Source organism: Lynx canadensis, chromosome E1 (assembly GCF_007474595.2).
Source record: "Lynx canadensis isolate LIC74 chromosome E1, mLynCan4.pri.v2, whole genome shotgun sequence".
Taxonomy (NCBI): domain Eukaryota; kingdom Metazoa; phylum Chordata; class Mammalia; order Carnivora; family Felidae; genus Lynx; species Lynx canadensis.
The window spans coordinates 18,637,971-18,665,256 of NC_044316.2; the positions used below are offsets into that span (position 1 = coordinate 18,637,971).

At 40.0% G+C, this 27,286-nt stretch overlaps 1 protein-coding gene across 1 annotated transcript; it reads right to left on the minus strand.

Moving 5' to 3' along the window:
• Window positions 1–1,528: 1,528 nt before the first annotated feature.
• WSB1 (WD repeat and SOCS box containing 1) lies at window positions 1,529–18,443 on the minus strand. The gene is given in 11 exon segments (XM_030295077.2): window positions 1,529–2,683; window positions 3,191–3,298; window positions 4,526–4,628; window positions 4,631–4,638; window positions 5,165–5,337; window positions 7,569–7,669; window positions 9,295–9,426; window positions 10,693–10,961; window positions 11,902–11,965; window positions 11,968–12,069; window positions 18,120–18,443. Coding segments are annotated over 11 exon segments (1,260 nt in total). The 5' UTR covers window positions 18,160–18,443; the 3' UTR covers window positions 1,529–2,523.
• Window positions 18,444–27,286: the final 8,843 nt, after the last annotated feature.

Here is a 27,286-nt window from a genome sequence, read left to right on the forward strand (position 1 = left end):
ATCACCCGCAAACCTTCATTCTGATGAATCTGATGGCTGGATTCACTCTCCGGTTTTTGGCTTGAGAGGAGATATTTGGCTTCTCAGTCTCTTTCTCATCCCTGTGCTGGCTGGCTGAGAGCCAAGTCCTCTGTACCCATTGGCCACTGCCTCAACCCAGAAGCATGCTCCTGCCGTAATGCTGTCTTGTTGCCCTTGAGGGCAGTACAAACCAGCTGAATCCAACTTTACTTTGTCACAAGTAGGCAGAGGACATCAAGCATCATAAAGTCAAGATTTGCAGACCTAAGATCAAGTTACAGGTCTTCAAGCGTCGCTTTAAATCATGTGAAATTGTGAAAAGATAGCATGGCTGCTAACTGCGAGGCACCCCTGTGGGCACCAAGATAGGAAACCACATCTGAACATAAATGATCTCTTGACAGTTCTCCGAATGGCACGCTTCTGGCAAATGGGAGAAAGCAGCATCATTCCGATAAAATAGCATCGCTAGAATCCGACCCAACCACATCTTCCCTACCTTCCTTGGGTCACTCAGTCTGAAGCAGTATCATCCTATTATCTCAGTCTCCACAGATAAATGGAAAATTTAAGTCTGTTTCTACTTGACTTATATTCCGCAATCTTCCATTCACCCTGGCGCTGTGATTTTCACATGAAGAGGTAGTAAGCAATCCGGCCTTCTCAGAGAATGCATCTTCCAAAAATGCGATTTTTACTTGATCACATACGTTGGTTGGAGAGCAAATCATTTAATGTTGTGAAGAATAAGTAATGGTATCTTATTTTCAAATTATAAAGCAGACACATTCTGAAGTAAAAAATCACAACAGGTTTAAAGATAAGATGCTTCTGCGCTACTTTTTATAAGATAGGTGATTCTCAAGAAGCAACTTGGGCACATTTTCAACTGGCTTTCAAATTTATAACTTCCACCCTTCACAGAGCCAACTGGGAGAACTTTCAAATAATTTCTTGGTGCAAACAAGTCTTCGAGAGCACACGTGGCTAATAAAAGTTTTGCTTATTTCACCTCCTCAAAAGGCCCACGTCACTAGACTTTCCTTTGGCTACTTTAACGAAATAGACTTACTATGAGGCTGTTGGTTCCCCCTAAAAGACTATAGTTTTCTTTTGCTCAATAGTGATTTTCCCTTGTTCTACAGCTTTTCTATATTATTTTTTAAATTGTATGTACGCACGTTATGTACTCTCTACCCCCAAAGTGGGGTTTGAACTCATGACCCTGAGAGATCGAGTCTCCCGCTCCACTGACTGAGCCAGCTGGGCGCCCCAAGCTTTTCTGTGCTTTTAAAGAAAGCATTAATAATCACAGCAGTTCTCCCAGAACACATCAACATAAAAGCTGCTGCGTCCACGAGGCATGAACTGGCACAGGGGTGGTACCTGTACTATTTATTCATCAGCCTCCTGGCTTCATTTGCTGTGGTGCCTCATCAGTCTCCCAACGGAGACAGACAAAAGCACTGAACCTTCCCACACACAGAAGAAACATTTGTGAGAGTGGTTTTTTTTAACAAGTCTTTAATTTAAAAAACTCAAAAATAATAATCAAGCATTTTACATAATGCATACATTCTTAATATCTGCAGGTACGATAAATAACAGAAGGCAAAAGCAGATATACTGTATTGCTTCTCTTTGGCAAATCACCAATATCACCCCCTGCAGAAACATATGATACATGTAAAAAAAAAAACAAAAAACAAACAAAAAAGCAATACCACGGTCTTAAAATTGTCCCTTAGTATAAACAACAAAATATTTAGCAATAATACAGTAGATGGACTTTTCAAATGGACTAAAATTTATAATACTTTACACCACGGGGTTAAAGTAGCAAGCTGCTTTCCAAAGTTAAGGCCCACAACAATAGTTATGGGGGCGGGGCCACGACAGGACACACACATCGTTTTCCTAGTTATAACCCTGGCTATGTCACATTCAAATTCTACCTCTTGGATAACGTTCCTAAGGAAAACAAAATCGTTTCCCTAGGGGTTTTACTTGTAGGTCGGAGGTCTGACCTCCACCCCCCAACCAAATTTGCATTTTTTAATGAGGAAATTCAGCTTTCTTCAGCCAATATTTACCATCTAACTCAGTGGCCCAGAATTTTAAAAAAAAAAAAAAATCCTTCCACTTTACAGCTAAGATATACATTGTGGATCTACTGAAGCAATATATACATGTTGGAACTAAAAGTTAAAAAAGCAAAGGGTCCATTCAACACATAGCAGCTTATATCTAATATATACATGTATGTATATGTTTTCACAGTTAAACTTTAAAAAAAATTTACATTTGATATGTTTGGAAATACTTCTCCTATAGTCTATAAATAATATTTTAATATGATCAAATGACCAAAATGCACTACAAGAATGTATCAAATTAAATAAATCTTCTAAACCTTGAAAAACAGATACTTGAAGTCAGTCAAGCTTGAGGTTTGTGTCACGTGTGCTCGGTCAGTCCCTAGCACCAGGAAGACAGAGCCCTCTAAATGCGGTAGGAGAGAAACTCCAACACTTTGGAAGGAACTGGCAGCTCCTGGACTTCTTGGGTGGGCATCACTCTCCTGATTGACATACGACATAAATGTTGAAGGCTAGGGACTTGCCTTGGAGTGGCCCAAAAATACACACTTCCATCATGTGTCCTAAACAGAAACAAAAGAAATCATTAGCTCAGTCACACATGTACATGTATTTAAACATCCTACAACTCCAACAACTATCATTCAAAGCTGTGTATGAGAGTCATAAGCTACACATTAAAACCTAACTTAAAAAAATTTGATGTTTTTGTTTATTTTTGACAGAGAGAGAGAGAGAGAGAGAGAGAGAGAGGGAGAGAGGGAGAGAGAGAGAATGAATGCAAGCAGGGTAGGGGCAGAAAGAAAGGGAAACATGGAACCTGAAGCAGGCTCGAACTCACGAACCATGAGATCATGACCTGAGCCGAAGTCAGACACTTAACAGACTGAGCCACCCAGGTGCCCCCATGTTAAAACCTAATTAAGAAGACCTAACCAACGATCCTCTATGACAAAGCAACAGTAGTACAAAGAGCCCTTCTGGAAGATTTAATGACAATAAAATACTGGCTGCTTTGACCAAAAGCCACCTTAAATTGCCTCTTAAAGAGAAGAGAAAATTCTATTTACCCAGCAGCTAAAACACTGCCATCAGTAGAAAAGGCACAGCAAAGACCATTGCTCAAAGGTGCAACTTGAACTGGATAATCTTCATCAATTCTCCAGAACCTCACCATTCTAGAAAGGAAATAAATTGTACAGTGAGTAACAGGAAATTTAAAGTAAAAGCAACTTCTATAATTCAGATAAAAATGGCACTCTGTTCCAAGTCACAAAATACACACAACATGCACATATCACATCACTGCAGCAAGCAATTACTGTAACTTGTTTTATCAAATATTTTCTAGCCTATACCAATTGGTAATTTGGACCAACTGACACTTAAGAGACTATAATGCATGGCTACCTCTCCTTCCCGGTATTCAGATCGAAAATGGTCACAACCGGAATCTTTCTCTTTACACTCAATTAATACCTGATCTGTTATACTCTCTTTCCAAGGCATTAAAAAAAGCCTTTTCACATAGGTAGAGTGTGTCTACAAACAGCAGAGACCGGACATTCAAAACCTGAACAAACAGAAAAAGTGACTGCTGGCCAAAAAAAAAAAAAAAAAAAGAAAACCCAAAAAACTCTCCCTGTACATTTGCTAATGTTCTGGAAAGATGATAATGAGTCACTTTCTGAATTTCTGAAACTGCTTACTGCTGCATCCTTGCACACTGCATGATAAAAGCATGAGAAAACGGAATGGCTGTATCTAGTTTCTGCTTTGTACCAATCAGCAGTGCATCTCGCTCGTGTGCCATCTCATCTTGTAGCCTCAACTGCAGTGGACACAAATGACCATTTTTACCATTTATTCCACTTTGAAAACGTCCTTCTGCTTCAACCTTTACAAGGTATTACTGAAAAAAATCTCTGTGGGGTCATTAAAATCTCCCCAGTTTGCTTACACTGGTTAACAAACAAGGCGCACAGGGAAGGCGTGCATTACCTTTAGTGAACCTGGATACGCTTCAGGCCAATATTTTTTTCTTTTTTAATGTTTTATTTATTTATTTTGAGAGAGAGAGAGAGAGAGAGAGAGAGAGAGAAGGGGGGATGGAGAGAAGACAGAGAGAGACAGACAGAATCCCAAACAGGCTCTATGCTGCCAGCACAGAGCCTGACGTGGGGCTTGATCTCATCAACTGAGAGATCAAGACCTGAGTTCAGGCCAATGTTCTTTAAGACAGACAACATCCCCAAGTCTTGTTTAGAGAAAGAGACATTAAAACCCACACTGCAGAAAGGCTTTTTTTTTTCTTTTAAGCTTTGAAAATGTTTTCATTAAGTAGAAAGATAAAAGGAAATCTTTAAAAGACAATAAATAGGTCAAAATGTAATTCACACACTTACTTATCATCAGCAAGGCTTGCAACATGCAGTCCATCATGACTAAAAGACACAGATCGTACCCATCGGTCATTTGCTCCTCCAGCAAATATTGGAGTAGGGGGGGAAACAGGTGCCTGAGGTCAAATACATGTATTCAGTGGAAATGAGGGTCACTTCAAGAAGCAAAACTATCCAGGTACAGAGTACATCTGTCTTTGAATGTTTAAAGTGGCCTCAACGAACACAACTGAGGAGCCTGGGGAGAGCTGATAGATTCATATTAAATGAAAGAAACCTTAAAAGAATTACTAATCTCCTTTTTATAATGCGGTTTAAATCACTAAGATTAACTCCAACTTCAGTTTCAACTATTTTCCCTGACATGAAACTCTAAATATAATTACCACTTCTACAGAGTCATATGCTGTTACATGACAATAACACGATCTGTATCAAGACAGCCAAATTTATTTTTAGAATTTGTATCTACAGCTTTGCATTATTCAAGGACTTAAATAATACTGCAACTTAAAAAATTATGGCAAAATGCAATTTTAGGTTCAACATGTTAGTGATTCCAATCATTCACGTAACTTCTTAAAAGCTATATGGACAGCCAGAGATGAATTACAGACTACAATTGATGCATGCTGCACCCACCCAAATTCCATCAGAATGTCTCCAGTATGTGGATCCCAGATATATACTCGAGTATCATAAGATGCAGTAGCCAGCAATGCTCCATCAGGAGAAAAGTCACAAGCTACAACATCATGGTGATGTCCTTCTAGTTTCCGTATCATGGTATATTTATCCATATTCCAAAGGAAAACCTGCAATAAAAAGGCAAATGTTATAGCTTCCTTCGGACACACAGAGGACAAAATGGCACAACTTAAACTACAACTGCTACGCTTAATTAACATTACATTAAATTAAACATTATAAATTATGAATAATTAAAAGAATATGCTCAGTGTCATAGTCAGATTAAAATCAGTCTTTAAGTTAATTAAAGTAGACATGCAAATTCTATTTCAAATGTTTCTGTTAAATGTTAATTTAAAAATAAGCCTAAACGTAAAAAAGGCAATGCAATTTAACCTTAACCACAAAGTTATACTGAAATCCATTTATTCCAAAAACTAATTAACTAAAATATACAGAAGTAAATAGGGTTAAATACTACAAACCCCCTTCTTTTTTTTTCCAGAAACTACCAAATTTTTAAAAAATATACAGACAGAAAATGTAATGTTAACAAATTGTTACTCCATTGGCATCTCCCTTTGAGATAATCACTTGTTTACAATAGGCTTGGGTCACCAACGTGAGCCTAGGAAGAGAAACAGATACTGCAAGCAAAGAGAATTTTCACAGCCAAATGAAATTTCTTTGGCAAACAACAAGGATGTTAAACCACATTATGAAATGAAAAAACTAATTTATGAAAATATTACAATTAACAACATGTCTGTGAATCAAGATTTGCCAATCTTATTTTCCCAAACCGACCACAATCATTAGACATTTAAACTATAAAACATTTAAATTACTTTAGTACAAGTTTACATATACTTTTCAATTGTATAAGACCAGAACTTAGACTGTGCAGAATAGTTCTGAATAGGATTCGAACGTTTACTTCAGTCTAGTTACATTAAATGCGAGCTTGGAGGTTTAGAACGATCCTAGTAAGACAATCTCTCCTCTTGGAGTAAAGCAATCCTTTTTGCTACTTTTTTTTCTGCACAGACACAATACATTACTTCCAGAGAAAAATAAATACGAATTTTAAGTTGGATCAAAGACTTAAGGTATCTCTAACATCGCAAAGAATTCCAAAAAAATAGAGAAACCATCTGAACGCCAATGACATTACATTAAATTGGTTTCACATGTCAGACTCCCAATTCCTTGAAACCGGAAGATCAATTTACTTGGAGGAGTCAGTGGGTTTCACTGCGGGGGAAATTACTTTAAAAAAAAAAAAAAGAAAGAAAGAAAAGCAGAAAGTGGACATCGACCAGCACCTGTGTACGTACAGTACACCTTGCAGCCGAATGCAAGGTTACTTCATCCTACGGTAAAGGTCGCCCCCAGCCCGGTAGCCAGAGATGCCACTCTTTCTGCCCAGCTAACACCATTGTGCGCCTGTGTGCGAGTGGTGCCAGCATAACCTCAATCACCAATATTGCTGCCACCACCTGTGACAGGGAAAGCAAGAAGCATATGGAAAACACACAGCCTAAAATAGCAATGTCAATATCTAGCTTTGTTCTTCTTATGATTTTTAAAGAACTGAATACTTTTTTCTAAACTTCCAACATTTGCAACTATCATTTTAACATACTTCTTGGCTAAATAAAATGCATTTATAACCAGCCTCCCACCCCCCATTAACTCAGTGTATTGTGAATATCACATGTATTTGGACTTCAACAATTTTCATAAACATCTGAAGCTAAATAAGATCTCCTGCACTATACTAAGTCAGAGCTGGTAGACAACTAAAAGAGAGTTCATCAATAAGCATAACCCTCTCAAGTCACTTCATACTTAATCTGTCTACAGGTATGCTATGCAAGATAGACATGTCAATCATCTCTAATTCACTCTAGACATATACGAGTGCTATTTTTTATTAGATTTTTAAGTTACTTCTTTTCAGTTAAATGTCCAGGACCAGCTGGGACTCAAAACTTTTTAAACGGCAAACTGGACAAAAAAATAGAACACAGAGAAGAAAATAATTAGCGGGAATGTCTTAACATTTGAACTAGATCTCTTCTATATCGCATAAACTTTCCTAGATCTTAGAAAAAATAAATTTGACATATCCCTTACTTTACGAATATTATCTCTAACTAAAAGCAATCCAATTTCTCACTCCACAGTCAGTAACTACATTTAATTTCCCTCATGCAAATTTTCCCCATCATGAAATAAAACATTTAAGATATTCATGACACCGAGCAGACTTAATAGGTTACTTAGATTTAAAGTGATTATGCACACATTATAATCCAATTCACAATGAATGTCCAAGAACTTTGATACATACTGCTTTACTGGCTCCCACTGAACACAGCATAGACGAGTCAGGAGAGAATGCACAGCTATACACCCAGTTCTGATGGCCCCTCAATACTTTCATCATGTTTCCTGAACAAAAGAAATACTGGTGTTAACCCCAGAGTTCACTTCCAAAGAGCAGCATTTCAAAAATGGCAGAATCACAGAATCGCAAGCTTCTACAGTGGCAGTGATTTATCTGTAACAGGGGTTGGACACTACACCAGTTGCCTGTCTTTGTCAAGTTTTACTGGAACACAATCATGCCCATTTGTTTATGTTGTACTACAACAGCAGACGGAACTACAGCAGAGATGGCATGGTCCACAAGCCCAAGATATTTACCATCTGGCCCTTTAGGAAAAAGTCTCCTGACCCTTCATCTACGAAGATAGAATTCTTTTAGTCTAAGCCCCTTATTCTACAAATGAAAGAACTGCAACATTTCAAGGCTGAGACTTGAGAAACACCTTCAAAATACCTTTCATCCTTCTTCCTTTTTGATAACTACATTCCGCTCCAAAGCCCCTGTGCATTATACCTAAAGCACACAACTATGTCTACGTAGATTTTAACTCTTAATTTTACAAATACCTACTGAATGCCTACTGTATGTCAGCCACTGAGGATAGAGCTGTGAATAAGACAAAGTCCCTACTCTCTTGAGCTTACGGTTAGTTTACTGAGTCTATGTTCTTAAAACATATGCACACACTGAAAATGTATTGAGAAAGCAAGCAGTATTTAATATGCAAAACAAAATAAAAATTTAATTACTGTTACAACTGTTGAGAAATCTCTTCATCTCTCAAAAGCTGAGCAGTCAGCAAATGATGAAATGCAGAGGAGGTCTGTCATGGTTTGGTAACATTAGCATATGATTTTTATCAGGCAATGGTTATTACCCATCAGCAGGAATGAGTCTCCAAACCTGAGGGTTTTGTCTCCTACTACATTTAAGTTGCAACACCTCTGAGCAAGACCTTGACCTCCAGCTTGAGGTTGGTAGAGCCCTAAAACATATTATTTAAGTATAAGGTGTTAGCCAAAACTGTAATCTCTTTCATTAGCAGCTAAAAAGGGGGAAGAAATGCTCATCTCTGGTCCTCTCAAATAAGATAGAACTCTCCAACTCTGTAAGCACTGCAACTGACAAAGTTTCAGAAAAACTTGAGTAGTTAACACTAACATACCTTTTATTATATTGGAGAGCAAGTCTTTTACTTTTGATAATTTGTTACTTAACCTATCCAACTTACTATTATGCTTATTAGCATTTAGGTATTACAGATTCCAGTGTATAAATCATATTTTAATCTATACTTGATTTGATTACTAAATTATGTATCTGTAACTTCAAAATCTACTTAAATTTTTGCTAAGCAAATGAAGGAAGTTAATAACCTTCCCTAAGATGAAAGAAATAAACCAACACAGACCAGTTCATACAAAATCCTAAAACTGACCCAGATTGTGTCCTCAATCATTGATACAGATCTGTGTGGCTAGTTTCTGAATAATATGTTGTTCAGAGTAACTGCTGGCTCCTATTCTGGATTACATTTATGGTTTTGCTTGATCTACACAGAGAAAGGGACCAAATGATTAGAGAAAAGGAAACTTTGATCATATGCCACTTTGAAAGTCGAATGCCCTAGATGATTGCCACCTCTCAAGAAACTCATTATGTTTCACAGGCTGGAAAAAAGACATACCATCATCTTTCAGGTCCCACACTCTCAGAGTTTTGTCTCTTGAAGCTGATACAAGGATCAAGCTCCCATCTGGAGCAAAAGTTAAATCTCTGACCACTTCAGTATGATCTACCAAGTTAAGGAGGAGTTTTCCTAAATGCAATGGAAAATGGGAAAAAGACAATGTTAGTAATTTTATCAGCTTCTATTTTTTTAAAATAGGGCTCTTCACCATTAAAAAGAAAAAAAAATCTAAAGTAGAAATCCTTGGCACCTCCTTAGTTTATCAAGTGTAAGGTGACTTATTAGCACTTTTACTATCACCTTTAAAGAGTCTCTATTTTTGTACTGTTTTAAAATGGATTATTTCCAGGAAAGCAAAGCCTAAATTTTTTAGGGAAGTTTAAAGGGAATTCCTGAAGTGTAAACAAGTTAATTTACTATCAGGAAAGCTTAATTATCATTTTTAATCTTTGTATAGTATGATTTTAAATATAAAGTCAAAATTTCCTTTTTCTTTTCCTTGGCTTTGGATTACTAACAGAATGTCAAGCTCCCCAGAAGATAAATGTTATCAAATAACCATCTAAATTTTCAAAGACAATCAGTGAAAAAATGTACTTGAAAGAGTTTTGTTTTCTATGAAAATCTATGTGCTTTCCTTAAGTTTTTTTTTCAAGAATCCAATCAAATTTACTGACTCATTATCCTCACTCAATATTGGCATCACTTGCTGTGTTCTACCGTATTGTTTTAATGCTCATTTAAAAAAACCTTCAAATTTTTGAGTGCATACTATCAGTCAGAAACTGTGTTAGTCAGTTAACAATACGTTCACTTTTAATTGCCCAAAGAATTTAACTTCTCAACCTATCTAGTTAAACTTCAGATAAAATGTCACTAAAACCTTCCAAAGGTTAGACAATGATTGTTGAAACCAGATTTGCCTTGAAAGCCTCCAAGCTATCACTGAAAAAGTATATAAGAAAACACCCTGCTATTTGAGTCATAAACTAAATTACTAGTTTATAAATGATAATTAACTAAATGTTCCTTAGACATGCCCTTTTCTGCTGTAATATTCTCTGAAGAGTGATCAAGCAGTGAGAACTCTATTTTCTTAAATTAAAACCACGAGCTGAAGATGATATTCAGGCCAATTATAAAGACACACTCATAGCATCAATACTTGCTTTTCAGTAAGTTAAAATCCTCAAATCACATCTTCTAGTGCCTAGAGATGCCCTGCATCAAAAACAATCAGGTTTGCTTTTAAAACTATGGCTCTGCTGTTTCAGATTCTGTGTCTCCCTCTCTCTCTGCCCCTCCCCGTTCATGCTCTGTCTCTCTCTGTCCCAAAAATAAATAAACGTTAAAAACAAAACAAAACAAAACAAAAAAAAAACTATGGCTCTGTACCTGTATATACATCCCATATTTTGATACGCCCATTGTTTAATCCTGTGGCAAGGAGTAGCTGATCTTGTCCAAATCTGAATCGATGCCATTCTATATTGACACAACGACTCTGTTTTTCTGGAACTGAAGATCCAAAAGCAAGACTCCAGACTATGTCACCACAGTCTATAATATGTTCACGAGGCTTATTTTTCTGAGCACCATCACTGTTTTGTCTTGACAATCTCAAACTGCTTGAATTGGTGATATTCTTGGTGCCATGCAAGAGACTGAGGGGAAAAAAAGGTCAGACTGAAATCCAGTTATTATTTACTCTGAACTTCTATAGATACTAAATAATGATAAATGTTTGCTAAAATAACTTCAGCATTATTTGTCACAGTGACACTGAATAACAATAGACTCCTACAGATGAGAAGGGGGAAAACTGCTATTAGTCACAAGGGTGTGACCAATAAAATCAGATCAAAAGAAATTCTCAGTTGCTAAAAAAGACTAAATTCAACAATAATCAATTTATAATTTATTTGTTTCGAAATTTTCCTCAAAACCACTATGTCTATTAGGACTTCCTTTAGCTAACCTAAAACGAGTATAAACAAGCAAAACACAAAACAAAAACCTGATAATTATAAAACTGACACCAGAAAATTACCTTAAAAATAACCCATAATAATCAGTCGTTTCCCATACTTTCTAGACCTAAAGCAATATGTAACTATGACACTAATGAATATAACTATGAAGGTCAAGTAGACACAAAAAGCAGGGAGGGATTAAATTTAGTATATGATACATCTTAGAAAAACTTTTAACAAAAATACTGAAACTCAAATAAATCCAAGCAGAGGAATTTTAAGTACATAAGAAGTAATTACATGATCTATTACATGTACCACTGTTATCTAATAAAATGTTGTGAAATCCGAAAAGTGTCACATAGCAAAGGTCACCTGCCCTAGCACAACACAAGGTATACACTACCAAGGAACCATGATTCTGCTTTTTAATACACATATTCTACACTGTATAAGGTCAGATAATTCTTCCTACAAATTTTCCAATACATATATTCAGCTTATGATTAAGACACATTTATAATAGTCTACCAAGGAAAAACTTACATTATCAATATCTTTTTATTACTCCACACAAAAAATAGTAAATCCTACCAAGAGATACAAAATACAAAAAAGGAAAGAGTCTTACAAGTTCTTAAGGCACTGGGACCACGGAACAAGCTTTACTGTACGATGTCCTTGTGACCAAGCAAGTATGAACCATCTGGAGCAAAAGCAACAGTCCAATTTTCACGACCACATTTCTTGTCAAAAGGAGCCGCTGGAGCTAAAAGTTCACCTATAGTACGTGATCTCACTAAAAGAAAAAAACATATATATAGGATGTCACATAACCAACAATGGAGACTGCCTCCATATTAATTTGAGACTCCCACTCCGTGGAGCTTCTATGCAGACAAGGTATAAGGAGCTCTGCTTTCTACCATCTGAAGGGTGTGAAGACTTGGTGTGAAGACCCGTTAATGATAACAACTACCTTCAAGTTTTGATAAAATGATTTTCCAACATTTCCTCACCCAAAAGCTTTTTAGAAAGCTTCAATAAAAAAACTGGTTAAGTGATAATAATGTAATATATCGGAGCTAACAATTACTAAGTCCTGACTTTTGCATTGCCTTAGGTTTTCAGCAAATTGCTAACATTTAAAATACAACAGACTAGGGGTGCCTGGGTGGCTCAGTTGGTTGAGCATCTGACTCTTGATTTTGGCTCAGGTCGTGGGATTGAGCCCCACATTGGGCTCTACACTGAGCATGGAGCCTGCTTAGGATTCTGTTCTCTGTCTCTGTCTCCCTCTGTCCCTCTCCACTGCTATTGGGCACGCTCCTTTCTAAAATAACAAATAAAAATAAAATAAAATGCAACAGACTAAACAAACTTACCCAAAAGTTTGTAGCTTTCAAAAATCACAAACCACTATAAAATACAGTATTACATCATTACTCAAAGGAAAGCTCTATTAAATGGTCTATTTAAATGTGAATATTTTTTTTTTCAGGACCACATCACAAAAATCACACAAAAAACCTCCAGAACTAGAAGGGACTTAAAGGTTTAGTATAACCTCCCAACTAGTGCTTTAAAATGCTTTACATTCGTGGGGCGCCTGGGTGGCTCAGTCGGTTGGACGTACGACTTCAGCTCATGTGATGATCTCACAGTTCATCAGTTTGGGCCTCACATTGGGCTCTGCGAGGAAAGCTCAGAGCCTGGAGCCTGCTTTAGATTCTGTGCCCCTCTCTCTCCCTCCTCCCCAACTTGTGCTTGCCCGAAAGAAAGAAGAAAGAAGAAGAAAAAAGAAGAAAGAGAAAGAAAAAAGAAAGAAAAGAAAAAAAAGAAAACGAAAGAAAGAGAAAGAAAAAGAAAAGAAAGAAAAGAAGAAGAAAAACGCATTACATTGTGATTCTCAAATAGTGGTCCTCAAGCATATTACTAGTGGTCACAAACTGACCCCAAATTGGAATTAATTCTTTTGGTTTTCAAGGACAAATTTCATATATTTTAAGTTTAGTTAAGAGTACTTCAATTTAGCATTCGTAACAAAAACTGGCATATTACCAGAGTACACAGAGAATTTTTGTTCTGCATTTAACAAGAAGCATGATCAACAAGCTCTTCCTGTCCATGTGTGCACGCAAATTTGGCCAGAATTTCCTCAATTTGAGGAAAAGAATCTTATCAGTGTATCACCAATGCTCTCTTGGATTGGTCTTGATTTCAAATTTTGCTACTCTCCCTTTTTAGGTATAATTACTACCAGTTTTGTTTCCCTATTTTGTGATTGGTTGTCTGGTCAACACAGTGTATTTTATGTTTTTGGTTTAAACTTCCCAGCAACTAAACTACATATTCTTATAAAGGGTGCCTGGGCGGCCCAGTAAGGTGAGTGTCTAACTCTTGATTTCAGCTCAGGTCATGATCTCACAGTTTGTGGGATGGAATAGCACAGAGCCTGCTTGGGATTCTCTCTCTTCCTCTCAAAATAAATACACTTAGAAAGCAAAACAAAACAAAACAAAAAACCCTACTTCTACTTATTGCTAGAGCAGACTTACACATACAGCCCCCTCAATGTATTCATTCAGGTGTCACTTCACGTCTCAATGTGTGCTCTGCCAATAGCCAGTGGAGCACTGGTATATGACAGGTGACCAGTAAATATTTATTGAATGAATAGAAAGCATATGTAGAAGTTACCATTCTTACTGATTTCAATGTTTCCTTGCCCAAATCTTTGATACATTTACCCATGAACTATGGTTTAAAAAGTAAAACTGAGACCAAATTTTCTAAGATATTCATAAATATGAATGCCTAAAAAGGCTATTCTATTTTTGTGCAGCCAACGTTACCAAAAATTTCCCTTTTAATAACTCAAAAACCTTCCTCTTTGCTACTCATCCACTCAGTCCTGACTGTGACCTAAGAGAATAAGTTTAATCCTCTCTCACATGATAGTCATATATTGAAGACAGCCATGACATCAGCAACTAAATCTTTTCACCAGGCTAAACTCCACAGGCCTTTCAATCATTCCTTAGATTACATGGTTTCAAGTCCATTTCCCACCTTTACCTTCATCACTTTTCTGGATAAACTGCAGTTAGTTATGGTCCTCATAAAAGTGGCACCCAGAACTAAACACTATACTTTAGGTGTGGTTGAATCAAAGCAGCAGCAGAACCCCCATCTACCCTGCCTCGATTGTATCAATACAGCATAAGGTGACATTAATTTCACAGGCAGTTATATGACTTTCTTAATACAAAATCCACAAACCAGTGACCCTCATATGCCTGCACAATGATTTTTCTTTTCTCTTTTCTTTTCTTTCTTCTTTTTTTTTTTTTTTTGAAACATACAAGTGATTTTTGAAAGGGCTTGCTGCTGCTTATATTCCTCCAAGCCCACAGTCATACTTGGACATCTCACCACAGTAGTTCATTGTGCCTGGCCCCTGAATTTACAACTGCTGCCTAAATCCTTTTTTATAACTTAGGTTTCTGTTTAATCATACCTATCTTTAAAAAAATCCATAAATTTTAGGAGGAAAAATGAAAGTTCACAAATAAGGGAAGAAATTTTATTTACTTTTTTATTTAAAAATTTTTTTTCTCTATTTTGAGAGAGAGACAGAGTGCAAGCAGGGGGGGGCAGAGAGAGAGAAGGAGACACAGAATCCAAAGCAGGCTCCAGGCTCTGAGCTGTCAGCACAGAACCCAATATGGGGCCAGAACGCGTGAACTGCGAGATCATGACCGACTAAGCCGCACAAGTGCCCCAAGAAACAAGTTTTAAAATTCAACTGGGGAAAAAAAAATTCAACCAAAAAATCCACACATTATCGTAAAGAGAAAGTCCCTGGCTAAATTCGATGAGTATACTCGTGTTAACTCAAACAATAGAGGACTGGCCCTTGCATTCAACTTCAAAAACATCTGGTTAATTAGACTATACCTCACCACTCCTTTGGCAAGCATAAGCAAGACTAACTTTCCCACAAAAGACTCATTTCTTTTTGTCTATATTTTAAGATCACTCTTTTTCTTTTACCTTGCTGACAATCACAAAACTCCTCTTGTAAAGGCTGGAAATTAACAACTAAAAAACTGGTTCAAATAACAAAGACCATGAAAATAAAGTGAGTTTATTCTTAAATATTCAGAAATTCAAGAAATGGGGTCACTATTTTTTTTTTTAAGTTTATTTATTTAGAGAGCTTGTGAATATGTGCATGCGCGAAGCAAGAGACAGAGAGGGGGAGAATGAGGATCCCAAGCAGGCTGTGCACTGTCTGGAGAAGCCCAATGCGGGGATTCAATCCCACCAATCCTGAGATCATGACCTGAGCCGAAATCTAGAATCAGATGCTCAACCGACTGAGCTACCCAGGCGCCCCTGGGGTCACTATTTTAAAACTGCCAAATAAATAGCTGCCATAATGTCACGAGTATTATATGAATAATTACCTTGGTGTTTCCTTGCTTGTTAACAGGCATATTAAATGATCTTTGCATCAAATGATTCAAGCACTGGTTTAAATATTATCAAGTAGCACAAGGTTGTAATGAAGTGCTTTAAAAAATGTTTTTAGGTTAAATCTTTATTATCTGCATCTGTTTAATGTTAGTATCCTAAGAAATCCATGATTTAATGACTTTATATAAGGAAAAGCTGCCTGTCCCGGGAATTCAGCCATAAAATACAAGACTACATTATCTGTACAGTAGTAGTAACACACTGAGTCACTGCTGAACCAAGTGAACCAGATTTAGCTCCTTCTTCACATTCCTCCCTGCAATTTCAAAACCAGAAAGGGAGGATCTGTGGTAGTGCCTTGTGAAAGAGGGCAGTAGCTCCAGGCACTCACTCCCTGTCACATCGCACTTCTTTAATCACTCAAGGAATCTTGCCTCTTCTTTCAGTACTTGAGAAACCAAAGAGCTATAATACCCAAGAAAAAGGGGAAAAGTTAAGTCCTTACTGATGGATACAGAGCTACATAGAGATAGGAGTGTTTAACTCTGTATCCAAACGGTACTTCAAAAGAAAGAAACAAAGAAACAAAAACTGGGTTTTTAAAAAAAGCTTAAGAAAAGGCCAAATTTTTAGATATTTGGCACTTAGCTAGTAATATTATATTATACCCAGGAAATAACACTGGGACCTAATAAATATGCAAAAATTTTAAGTGAAAAGGCTGCTTAGTGGATGGTTCTTCTACCTTATGCACGTATGCTCAGAAGCTCTATCCATCCTTAGGAGAGGACTGGAAAGTTTTCAATATAGTTCATCAAGATCAAGTAAAACACAGATAAATGAAAGATAAATCTGTGATATTATGGGGGGGGGTGCAGCCCACTGGACGAAGAATAAGAACTTCTGAGTTCTCTGTTCCACTTCAGGACCTACTTAATAGACTTAAAGCACAGTTAAAAAAAAATGGGGCATGGATTTTGTTTCCTCTGTATATCTAAAATAGTATTAAAACCAGAGTTAAAGTCCCCTCCTAACCTGCCATTCGACCTTATCTCTAAGAGAACAAAAGTCCAGAATTCTAAGATAGCAGTCTCTAGATGTAAAAATTCAACCCACACACAGGACAGAGAGGCCTTTTGGCTATTTCAGCTTCTCCCTTTCTCTAGAAATACCTCCTCTATCTATTTTAAGGCATCCATTTAGCCGAAGAACGGAGAAATGCAAAGGCTCTCTGCTAAGTAGCCACCTCCAATTTTCATCTACTTTATTTTTATAATTTTTTTACTTATTTTTTTTTGAGTAATCTACAGACCCAACATGGGGGCTCCAACTCATGACCCCAAGATCAAGTCACATGCTCCACCCACTGAGCCAGCCAGGCGCCCCACTAATTCTCACTTCATTAACACTGTAAGTTCAGTTCGGTTTTTGTTGTTTTTTTTTTTTTTAAATAAAAACTGGACATATTTAAGGCGTATAACGTGACCTGGTACGTTCAGTGTTTACTAGGCATATCAATCAATGCACAGCACCAACTCCCCCCCGTTAGTTGTTCCAGTTACTTTACCCCAAGAGAGAATTTAAACGTGAGGTGCTTTGAACCGAGCCGCCACACAACCTTCAGTGTCTACTGCGCAGACTTCAGTGCGGCAGGGCTGGTCTCCAGCCCCGTTTTGAGACAGCCTTTGCAGGCTGCTCTTTCATCCAACAGCTTTTCCTCGCTCACTCCACCCAACCATTCAGCTCCTCCCTGCCTCAGTGTAGGAAAGATAATTGAGTCTCCTCCCCTGAACCCGCCGCCTTTCTTAACGCCAGGCCATTTTTTTTTTTTAAACACTGCTTTTTCCAGGCTGATAGCACCTCTTCGGTCGCATTTCTCCTTTAAGAGTGGTTGATACACATGAGGACCCCTCCCCTTCCATTACAGCTCAGAACACACAAGTTTACTTTTCCCGTCGTAAATTTCGAGTCCCCGAGACTCGCCCAGCACTCGCCTATCCTATCCACTCGACGCCCCAGTCGTCCAGCCTAGAGACAGGTTGATGGCAGTGCGGAGACCTCCTTAGAGGAAACTGGGTCCCCAGGGGTGGGTGCCGCCCCGGCCACACGGTCACTAGGGCCTTCGGCGCCCAGGTTTCCCTGGACCCTAAGTTCTGCCCACTGCCTCCCACCGAGCCATCAACGCTGACCCATTTACCCCTCGGCGACACCCACCAGCGGGGCCGCTTCCTTCCTCTTCGCTCCAGGGCTTGGCCCCGGCTCACCCGACTTCCCTCAGACTCCGAGACTGTTCCTCTCTAGGGACTCCCTGCCTCTCCACAACCTCCGCGGGCTCACCAGCACCCCCACCCCCGTCCCATTCCTCACCGATCTCTTTCTCGTTGACCCTCGGGGGAAAGCTGGCCATCTATGGGGCACCGTCTGATTCCGGGGGCGCGATGCGGACGCAACGACAGAGAAGGGATCCGCGAACGTTGAGGGGCGTGACGCGGGATCAGTCCCTCCCGGACCGGGGGAGGGGGGGGGGGCGGGGGCGGTGGCGGCAGCCTCTGCCGACTGCCCCGGGAAAGCTCCGGAAGGCTTCGGACCAAACTACGGAGTCAAACACAGACAATAGACCCCGCTCCCTGCCTCAAGCCTACGGACCAAGACACTTCCTCCGACGCCGCCAACTGCAAACCAGACACTGGAGACAAAATGGCGGGCGGCGCGGGAGATAGCAGGGCGGCGCGGGCGGGGTCTCGTGACGTGGCCACCCGAGGTCCCGCCCCCCGACGCTCGGGACGTGACGGCCTGGTCTCGGCGCCCCGCCCTGTTTCTGTGAGGAGTCACTAGCCAGGACAGGAAGAGGGGAGAGGCTGAGGCGGAGCAGGGGCTGCATCCCCAGCCTAGGCGAGGCTGGATTGCTGAGGAGGAATTGTGCGTCCGGCTGGGTCTCGTTCCATCCCCACCCCCAGCCCCGGGACCGGAGCATTGTCTGTGTATCTAAGTTGAAGTACCTTGGAAAAGGCAAGCGGAGAAGTTTATTATACACGTTAGCCCGCCGCTTAAAGACGGCATGGAATTGGGGCGCCTGGCTGGCTCAGACCATGTGACTGGATCTCAGGGCCGATCTCAGGGCTGTGAGTTCAAGCCCCACGTCGGGTGTGGACCCTATTTAAAAAAAAAAAAAAAAAAAGTGGAATTTACACTGACTGAACCGAAAAGAACAAAAAAGACGTTTAAGGTTTTAACCCGCTTCGGCCACCTCCCCAGTCCCCACGTGTTTGATGCAAAAAAAAAAAAAAAGACGAGAATGAACATCATCGCTGCGCCCCAGCCTTGCGGGGGCCGTCGTCCCGACGGGGCAGCGGGTGTTTGCCCGGGCCGAGGTCCCACCCCGCCCCGGGGCCTCCCTGCGCTGCCTTTGTGTTGGCGGGTCAGGCACCCCGCGGCTTCGCCGGGCGGGTGGTCGGCGCGGTCCCGGCCTCAGTGGAGACAGACCCCGCCCTGTCAGCTCACCCCGAGGTCTGGGCCTTCTGGAGGCTGCTAGCTATTCACACAGCAGGGCTGATGAAAGTGTCGGTCTGCCAGAACCACATTGGTTCCCGATCACAAATGACACAATCGCATTGTACTGGGCCCTTCTCTGGACTCTCTCAACCTTGTTCCAACGGAGGACATCTAAGCCTGGGAATTTCAAATATGTGGCAGATACGGATGGGAGAGAGGAGCTGCCTTAGTCAAACTCTTTTGAGAAATGTCAAATGACAACAAAAGGCAAGACTACTTTTTCTTTGCGTGACAACTCTTCCAACAGTGAAATGTTGAATTCCAGGTAAAAGAAAGCACCCCCCCCCCCCACACTTCTTTTCGGTTAACCTGCTTATGGACGGCTTACCCAGTGCCAGGCACGGGGGGGGGGGCGCGGGGAGGGGCTAGTTGTTGAGTATTTAGAGTAGAACAAAAGAAAAAAATTATTAAAAAAATTTTTTTTAATGTTTATCTTTTTGAGAGAGAGAGAGAGTGCAAGTCGGGGGAGGGCAGAGAGAGAGAGGGAGATACAGAATGCAAAGCAGGCTCCAGGTTCTGAGCTGTCAGCACAGAGCCCGTTGTGGGGCTTGGACCCATGAACTGTGAGATCATGACCTGAGCTGAAGTCAGATGCTCAACCCACTGAGCGTCCCAGGTGCCCCCAATGTAATTATACCTCTTAAGGGTGTGATTTTTCTACGTATTTGCTTATGCTGACAGGGGGGTACATGAGTATAAAAGATGGGGAGCAATATTATTTTGTTCTTTTGTTCAAAGAGAATAAATATAACCATGCAGATGTAAATAATTAGAATTTAGGAGTAGATTACACTATAAAATTTTGTGTCTTGCCTTTTTTTCTTTCCTATTCTAAATTATTTTCCTATATTGAAACACACACACACACACACACACACACACACACACACACAACTTTGTACCACATCATTGTAGGTAAACATAACTTCATTTGGAATGGACTTTTCCCCTTCCTCCCCCAGAATACATACTATTTAATAGCATGGAAAGGTGGGCTTCTTCTGTAATTAACTTTTCATTACTCATATGGACATTGTAGGTGTATTTCCCTCGATGTCATGAATATGTCCAGTTCACAATTGTGGACTGTTTTTATAGAATACGTACTCATCCCAGGTTAGAGTAATTCAAATGGCTGCAGCTATGTATCTACACTGGTCTCCAAAGTTACAGACAAACTTCTTAAATCAGCTTTAAATTGGGGAGGATTCCTACAGGATCTTATTTCAGAACCTGTATCTTGGTGAGAGTAGAAGTATCCCCTTCCTACAACTAAAAGGAAGCAGTATTTACTTAGAGCAACAACCAAACATGACTAAGAGTTAAAAACAAACAAAAAACCCCGAAAAAACAGGGGCCCCTGGGTGGCCTAGTTGGTTAAGCTTCCAACTCTTGATTTCAGCTCAGGTCGCAATCTCATGGTTCATGGGTTTGAGACCTGTGGCAGGCTCTACATTGACAGCTCAGAATCTGTCTGGGGTTCTCTCTCTCCCTCTCTCTCTGCCTCCCTCCCCAACTCCCAGCTCTCAACGTGCCTGCTGTCTCTCTCAAAATAAATAAATAAACTTAAAAAAAAAAACCAAGAACTGATAAATTGTACAACAGGGGTTTGAAGCTTACCACCACCACCAGGAAAGGAAAAAAAAACGAAAAACCAACATCAAAATGCCAAATATTTTATTGTTCCCTAGTGTGGTTAAATGTCAGAGATGAAAAAGATTACCATAGTTTTTTGACTCTGTAATGGTCATGACCAAAAAAAAAAAAAGAAAAAAAAAAGTTAATAGCAGTTTGGAAAGCCTGCATTGTTGAAGCAATAGGAGAGTTGCTCATTTGCTTGTTTGTTTTTTGCTTTTTGGACCTCTCAACTATTACTCCAGGCTAAGCCTGAGAATTCATCCAAGTTTATTCGGTGCTTGGGTGCTAGGTAAGGAGTTTCAAATCATGGGATTTGTGGAGTTGAATCTGGGATTCTAGACGGAGAATGTGGAATTTGCTCCGGATTTAGCTAGACAAGCATAATTTATACACATCAACATGTGCATCAATAAGCAGAATAGTAATAGATACATCTAAAAATGTGAAGCATGCTGGGAAAATGATCGGAGCCAGAGGAAAATCCTGCAGGCAACTGCTTTTGGCCGTGGTAGTCTTGCTGGGGACAAAACGTCTAATAGCATTCCCAGTTTTACCTTATCTTGGTTTTCACTCTTCCTTCTGATTTCACAGTGTGGTATGAGCAGAATGTTAGCAGGGTTTTCAAAGATGTATAATTTGATCTTAGTTTACAACTATACCCAGAATGGCTCAAAAGTGTGGGAAACAGTACAGCCATATAGATGTTTCCACATCTGTGAGCCAGAATGCTCCTGGCAGCTTATAGGAAACTATTGTATTATATCCAAAAGGGTAAGCAGGAGGCCCCTTCTCTGGTGTTCTGTAGAGTTCCCTACTCTTGTTGCTGAGCCAGCCCAGCTCCATCTACGACTTTCTCTTCTTACCCCCAAACTCCGGGCACTTACACGCAGGCTGTGTCCTTTAGCTCAGTCCTCGACCTTCAGGGGAAATCTGTGTAAAATGGAATATTCCATGCCATGATGGAGATTTTCCTCCTATCAATCATTTTCTCTTCCTCTGATAGAACTTTGCATTTTTATTTTTCTAAGTGTTTCTGCCTGTGACCATTCCAGACATTAGGAGGGGAAGAAAAGCACCCTTCACCAACTGCACAAAATGCAAGGATTTCTCTTCCTTGTCCCCTCTCTATTCTCTTGTTTCTTGTTGGGGAAATTCTTCCTGAGTCCTCCTATTTCCAGTTGCCTGGCTTTGGGGACAGCCAGATTTTTAGTCCGCTGTTTCTCCCATCCGGTGGAGGGCAATGACATCAGTTGGAATTTGAGACTTTCTCCATGGACCCCAGAGAGTCCTGCAGAGAGCTCCCAGGCTGTCTCCACTGGAGCCTCTGGCCCCTGTCTGACGGTCTTGCCCTTGTGTGATGGATTTGAATGCAGGATCTTCCTACGGATGCCTTGACTTGCTGGTTAACAGGTCAGGGCTTTTTTAGGTCAAGGAACTTCTGGCCGATCTTCAACACACTGCCACGTCCCTGATTTTATTCTCTTCCACGTTGTTTTACTTTCCGAATTTGTTTTTTTCCTTTCTGTGAAATGAAAACTCTTGATATAATGGAAATGTTTCATTTTCTTGACTTGGATTTATAGGTTTCTTAGGGCCATGACCTTTCTATATCTTAGAAATATTTTTAGGACTTGGCACATGGTTGATATTCAGTAAATGTTTGTTGAACGGAATGAAATTGTATCTTTCATCTACCTTCCTCATAGGGTGTTGGAGATTAATTTAGAAAGCAGGTGTTCCTGTGAATGACTTTAGAAAAATGAAGGGAAATCCAATTAGAAAGTTTGCTAGTAGGAAAGTTCAAAGGTTGAGGTAATTTTAGATGGAAACCAATAAAAAAACCTATTGTGTGAATTTGCTTATTAATTTTACATGAGATAATAAGTGAATGAAGAGATTGTCCCCCAATACATAGTTAGGAATCTTTAAGACTGAGCATTTATTTTTTGTTTGTTTTGTTTTTGTTTTTTAAATATTTATTTATTTATTTTGAGAGAGAGAGAAAGAGTACACACACATGCGAGCAGGGGAGACGCAGAGAGAGAGGGGGAGAGAGAGTCTCAAGCAGGCTCTGTGCTGTCAGTGCAGAGCCCAAAGTGGGACACGACCCCACAAACTGAGCAATTATGACCTTAGCCGAAATCAAGAGTCAGACGATTAACTGACCTGAGCCACCCAGCTGCCCAAAGACAAGCATTTAAACAAATTTTCAGAGGCACAGAATCATTTTCAGACTCCCAGCTTCGAGGTGTATTGGTGATGAAACTGATGTCCAATTGTACAAATGACTCTCTCACATTCGGACAACTAGGTGGTGGGAAAATGGGAATGAGACCCAGTTCTGCCCATAAGAACCCAGCTCTTTTTCCAGGCGCCTCGGTGACTCAGTTGGTTGAGTGGAGTCCGACTCCTGATTTCAGCTCAGGTCATGATCTCAGGGTTGTGAGATCAATCCTGGAGTTGGGCTCTGCACTGAGTGTGGAACCTGCTTGGGATTCTCTCTCCCCTCTCCCTCTGCCCCTCCCCTGCTCTCGAGCACTCTCTCTCTTTCTCTCAAAAAATAAAAATAAGTAAACTTTAAAAAATCTAAAAGAGCCCAGCACTTTTTCTCTTGTACTGTAGCTCTTTTAGCAGGGTGTAGTTATTGGTATACATTCCATCTCCCCCAAAAGTTAATGGAAGACAGAGGTCCTATCTTTTTTTCATCTTGCTCTTTTTTTTTTTCCAACGTTATTTATTTTTGGGACGGAGAGAGACAGAGCATGAACGGGGGAGGGGCAGAGAGAGAGGGAGACACAGAATCGGAAACAGGCTCCAGGCTCTGAGCCATCAGCTCAGAGCCTGACGCGGGGCTCGAACTCACGGACCGCGAGATCGTGACCTGGCTGAAGTCGGACGCTTAACTGACTGCGCCACCCAGGCGCCCCTCATCTTGCTCTTTATAGAAGATAAAAGGTATAACACCTGGCAAATGTGGCTCCCAAATGGTAGGTGCTCCGTGAACTCCCTTCAAATTAAATTCTTACCTGGTGAAATGTGATTCTTCTTGGCCACATGTTCATTCTTTATGTATCTTTATTTATCGTTAAATATTTGTTTACTGCCTGGTATGTACCGAATACCATGCTAATATTTAAATGAGAGTTAAAATGAAGATCTCCATTTAGCTTTGAGTCTATATTAAAATGTTACTGTGAGGTGTTAAATATCTCAGAAAGGAAAGGAAGTGAATTCTCAGCTGGTCTATTTCCTTTTTATAGGTTCATTTGCATTTCATAGAATTTTAGTGCTAAAGGGAACTTAAGGTTACTTAAGATCACGTTGTCAGGAAGTGACAAAGGACTAGAATGAATGTCATCGTCTCCCTCAAAATCCAATATTTTTTCTGTGACAAAGAATTCCTTTCTTTCTTTTGCATTTTGGTGGGTTTTCTTGTTTGTTTTGTTTTGTTTTTTGAGAGACAGTGCGGGGAGGGGGAGAGGGAAAGAGAGAATCTTAAGTAGGCTCCACACCCAGCTAGGAATGCAACACAGGTCTTGAACTCACGACCTTGAGATCAAGACCTCAGTGGATATCAAGAGTCAAATGCTTAGTGCTCGCTTCAGCAGCACACACACTTCTCTACAGAGAAGATAGCAAAAAAAAAAAAAAAAAAAAAAAGGAAGCTTAAGCATTGAGCCACCCAGGCACCTCTCTCTCTCGCATTTTGGAATAACATAAGCATTAGTTGCACTTATGAGTGTTAATAAACGGAGATCCACATTTCTTCTGCATTAGATGTCAAAATGCCTGAAGGAGGGGTATGGAGTGAATAGAAAAGGAACACAGAGCAATGGATTCTTAGCCAAAAGAACTCAAAATGCTGTAATTATGTCCTGCAAATTAGAGGATATTACAGCCACAAGGATCCTTAGAACCCGCTTAAGCAAGCCCTGTTAGTTTCCAGGTGAAGATGCTGAGGCCCAGAGAGGTTAAAGAGACTTCATCAAAGTCATACAGTAAGTTGCTACCAGAGGTAGTACTAGAATCCTGATATCCTAACTCCCAATCCACAAGGCCAGTATTTCCTAAATTTCAGTCATTTGCAAACTACATTTCAACTTGTCTGAATCCACCTACCATCTGTATTAGTACTTAATATTTTTGTCAATTTATTCTTTATAATTAAAATTTTTCTTGGGGAGCCTGGGTGGCTCAGTCGTTAAGCAACTGACTTCCGCTCAGATCATGATCTTGCGGTTCATGGGTTGGAGCCCCGTATCAGGCTCTGTGCTGACAGCTCAGGGCCTGGAGCCTGCTTTGGATTCTGTGTCTCCCTTTCTCTCTGTCTGTCCATCCCCTGCTCATGCTCTGTCTTTCTCTCTCTCTCAAAAATAAATAACAGAACATTGAACAAATTTTTAAAAATTCTAATATGAACTATGTTTTCATACTCCAATTTGTTTTAAAAAGAAACTTTGTTTATTGCCTAAACTTACAGTAATCTGGATGTCAAAGATCAATCTTTTCTTGAGGTAAAATTAAATATGCCTCATGGAGTTGTTCCTATGGAAATTGGATGGCCAAAGGAAGATTTGAGGATTGAGAACCAAAAACTAATTCAAATGCTTAATTATTCTAAGTGACACTATCACAAGATCCAAATAAATATGGAAGAGGGAGGAAAAGCTTTAGTTAAATTGAAAAAGAAAAAAAAAAAGATGAACAGACAGGTCAGAGATTTTGGATGGCTACAATGCGTCTTTCCTTCCCATGGTATGACTCCTCCCTAGGAGGCATTGCATTTGGAATATTAATACTTGTTGGTCTGATATTCTGTCTGTATGTCATTTGTAGAAGTCATTGCATATGCCAGAAAAATAAGAAAATTTTGCTAGCCCAGATGTTCCAAATACCCTCCCTTTATTTGGGACCTCTGGATAGACCTCTGAACCTGTCTTGACTGCCATACTTGTGACATCGTCCCCTTTCAGCAGGAAGCAGTAAAGATCGGTCATTGTCCCAATTCCTAATGGCAATTAGGAGTCACGTGTTCAAAGAGGGGAATATGATAAGAAAAGATGGGATTCAATAGGCAAAGAGGGAAAGGTTAGGACCTGAGATCTCTAGGGGGAAAAACACACACATGTATTTTGGAACAATGCTGGGAGCCTCTGACCACAGCAAACCCCCTTGGGCGTAAGATTCCTCTTAAGAAACAAATGTCTGTGCCTTGTGCCCAAAATAACCTATAAATGAAAATGGAATCAACTTAGAAGAGGAGGGATTGTGAGAATTGAGATGATTCATTTCAGAAACACCAAAAAAAGCTATGCTGTCTCATTAAAATAGGTTTACAACCTATTGGAAATATGTACCCCCCACCCCCCCACCCCCACACACACCATGGAGTCCCAAAACCCTTAGACACTTCACTTCCTGGTTCTTCTTCCCCTCTCTTTTCGTGGGCTTATTTTTCCTAGGCTTTGCAATGAGCATGTGCCAAAGAACTGAAGTCTCTGTGTCACCTCAAGGAAGGTACATTTGTACCATTCAGATTACTTTGGGTCCTTACATGGGTATAGGTGACTTCTGGGTAAGGCTGTAACTTCTGTAGTACTCAGCCAATGAGGAGTCAGGGGAGGGACCTGCACGTCAGGAGATACATTGTCTGCTGTAACTGCCCTGAGTGTGCCTGTCCATCAGACACCTGCTCTTGCAAGAACATTGATTAAAGCCTCACTTCACTGGGAGGGAAAAAAAGAAAGAAATTTTATTTGCCATTATCATAAATGGAAAACCAGTATTGTTTGCTATAATTAGAAGATAAACATAAATATTAAAACTTTGGAAATATTTCTAAATTCTGCTTAATAATTCCTCTTGCTGAAGGTGCAGAACCTGAGGTTTATTCTCTTTTATTTTCATTTCATTTTTCTTTTTTTTTGTTATGCTTACTTATTTTTGAGAGAGACAGAATGGAACAGGGGAGGGTCAGAGAGAGAGGGAGACACAGAATCGAAGCAGGCTCTGAGCTGTCGGCACAGAGCCCGACATGGGGCTTGAACTCACGAACCACGAGATCATGACCTGAGCTGAAGTTGGATGCTGAACCGACTGAGCCACCCAGGCACCCCTTTTTTTCTTATTTTTTTAAAGTTTATTTATTTAGTTTGAAAGGGAGAGAGTATGGGTGGGGAAGGGGCAGGGAGAGAGGGAGAATCCCAAGCAGGCTCCGCACTATTGGTACACAGCCTGATACTTACTGGGCTCCATCCCACAAACTGAGGTCATTACCTGAACTGAATCAAGGAGCCAGAAGCTTAGCCTACTGAGCCATCCAGGTACCCCTATTCTCTTTTTAA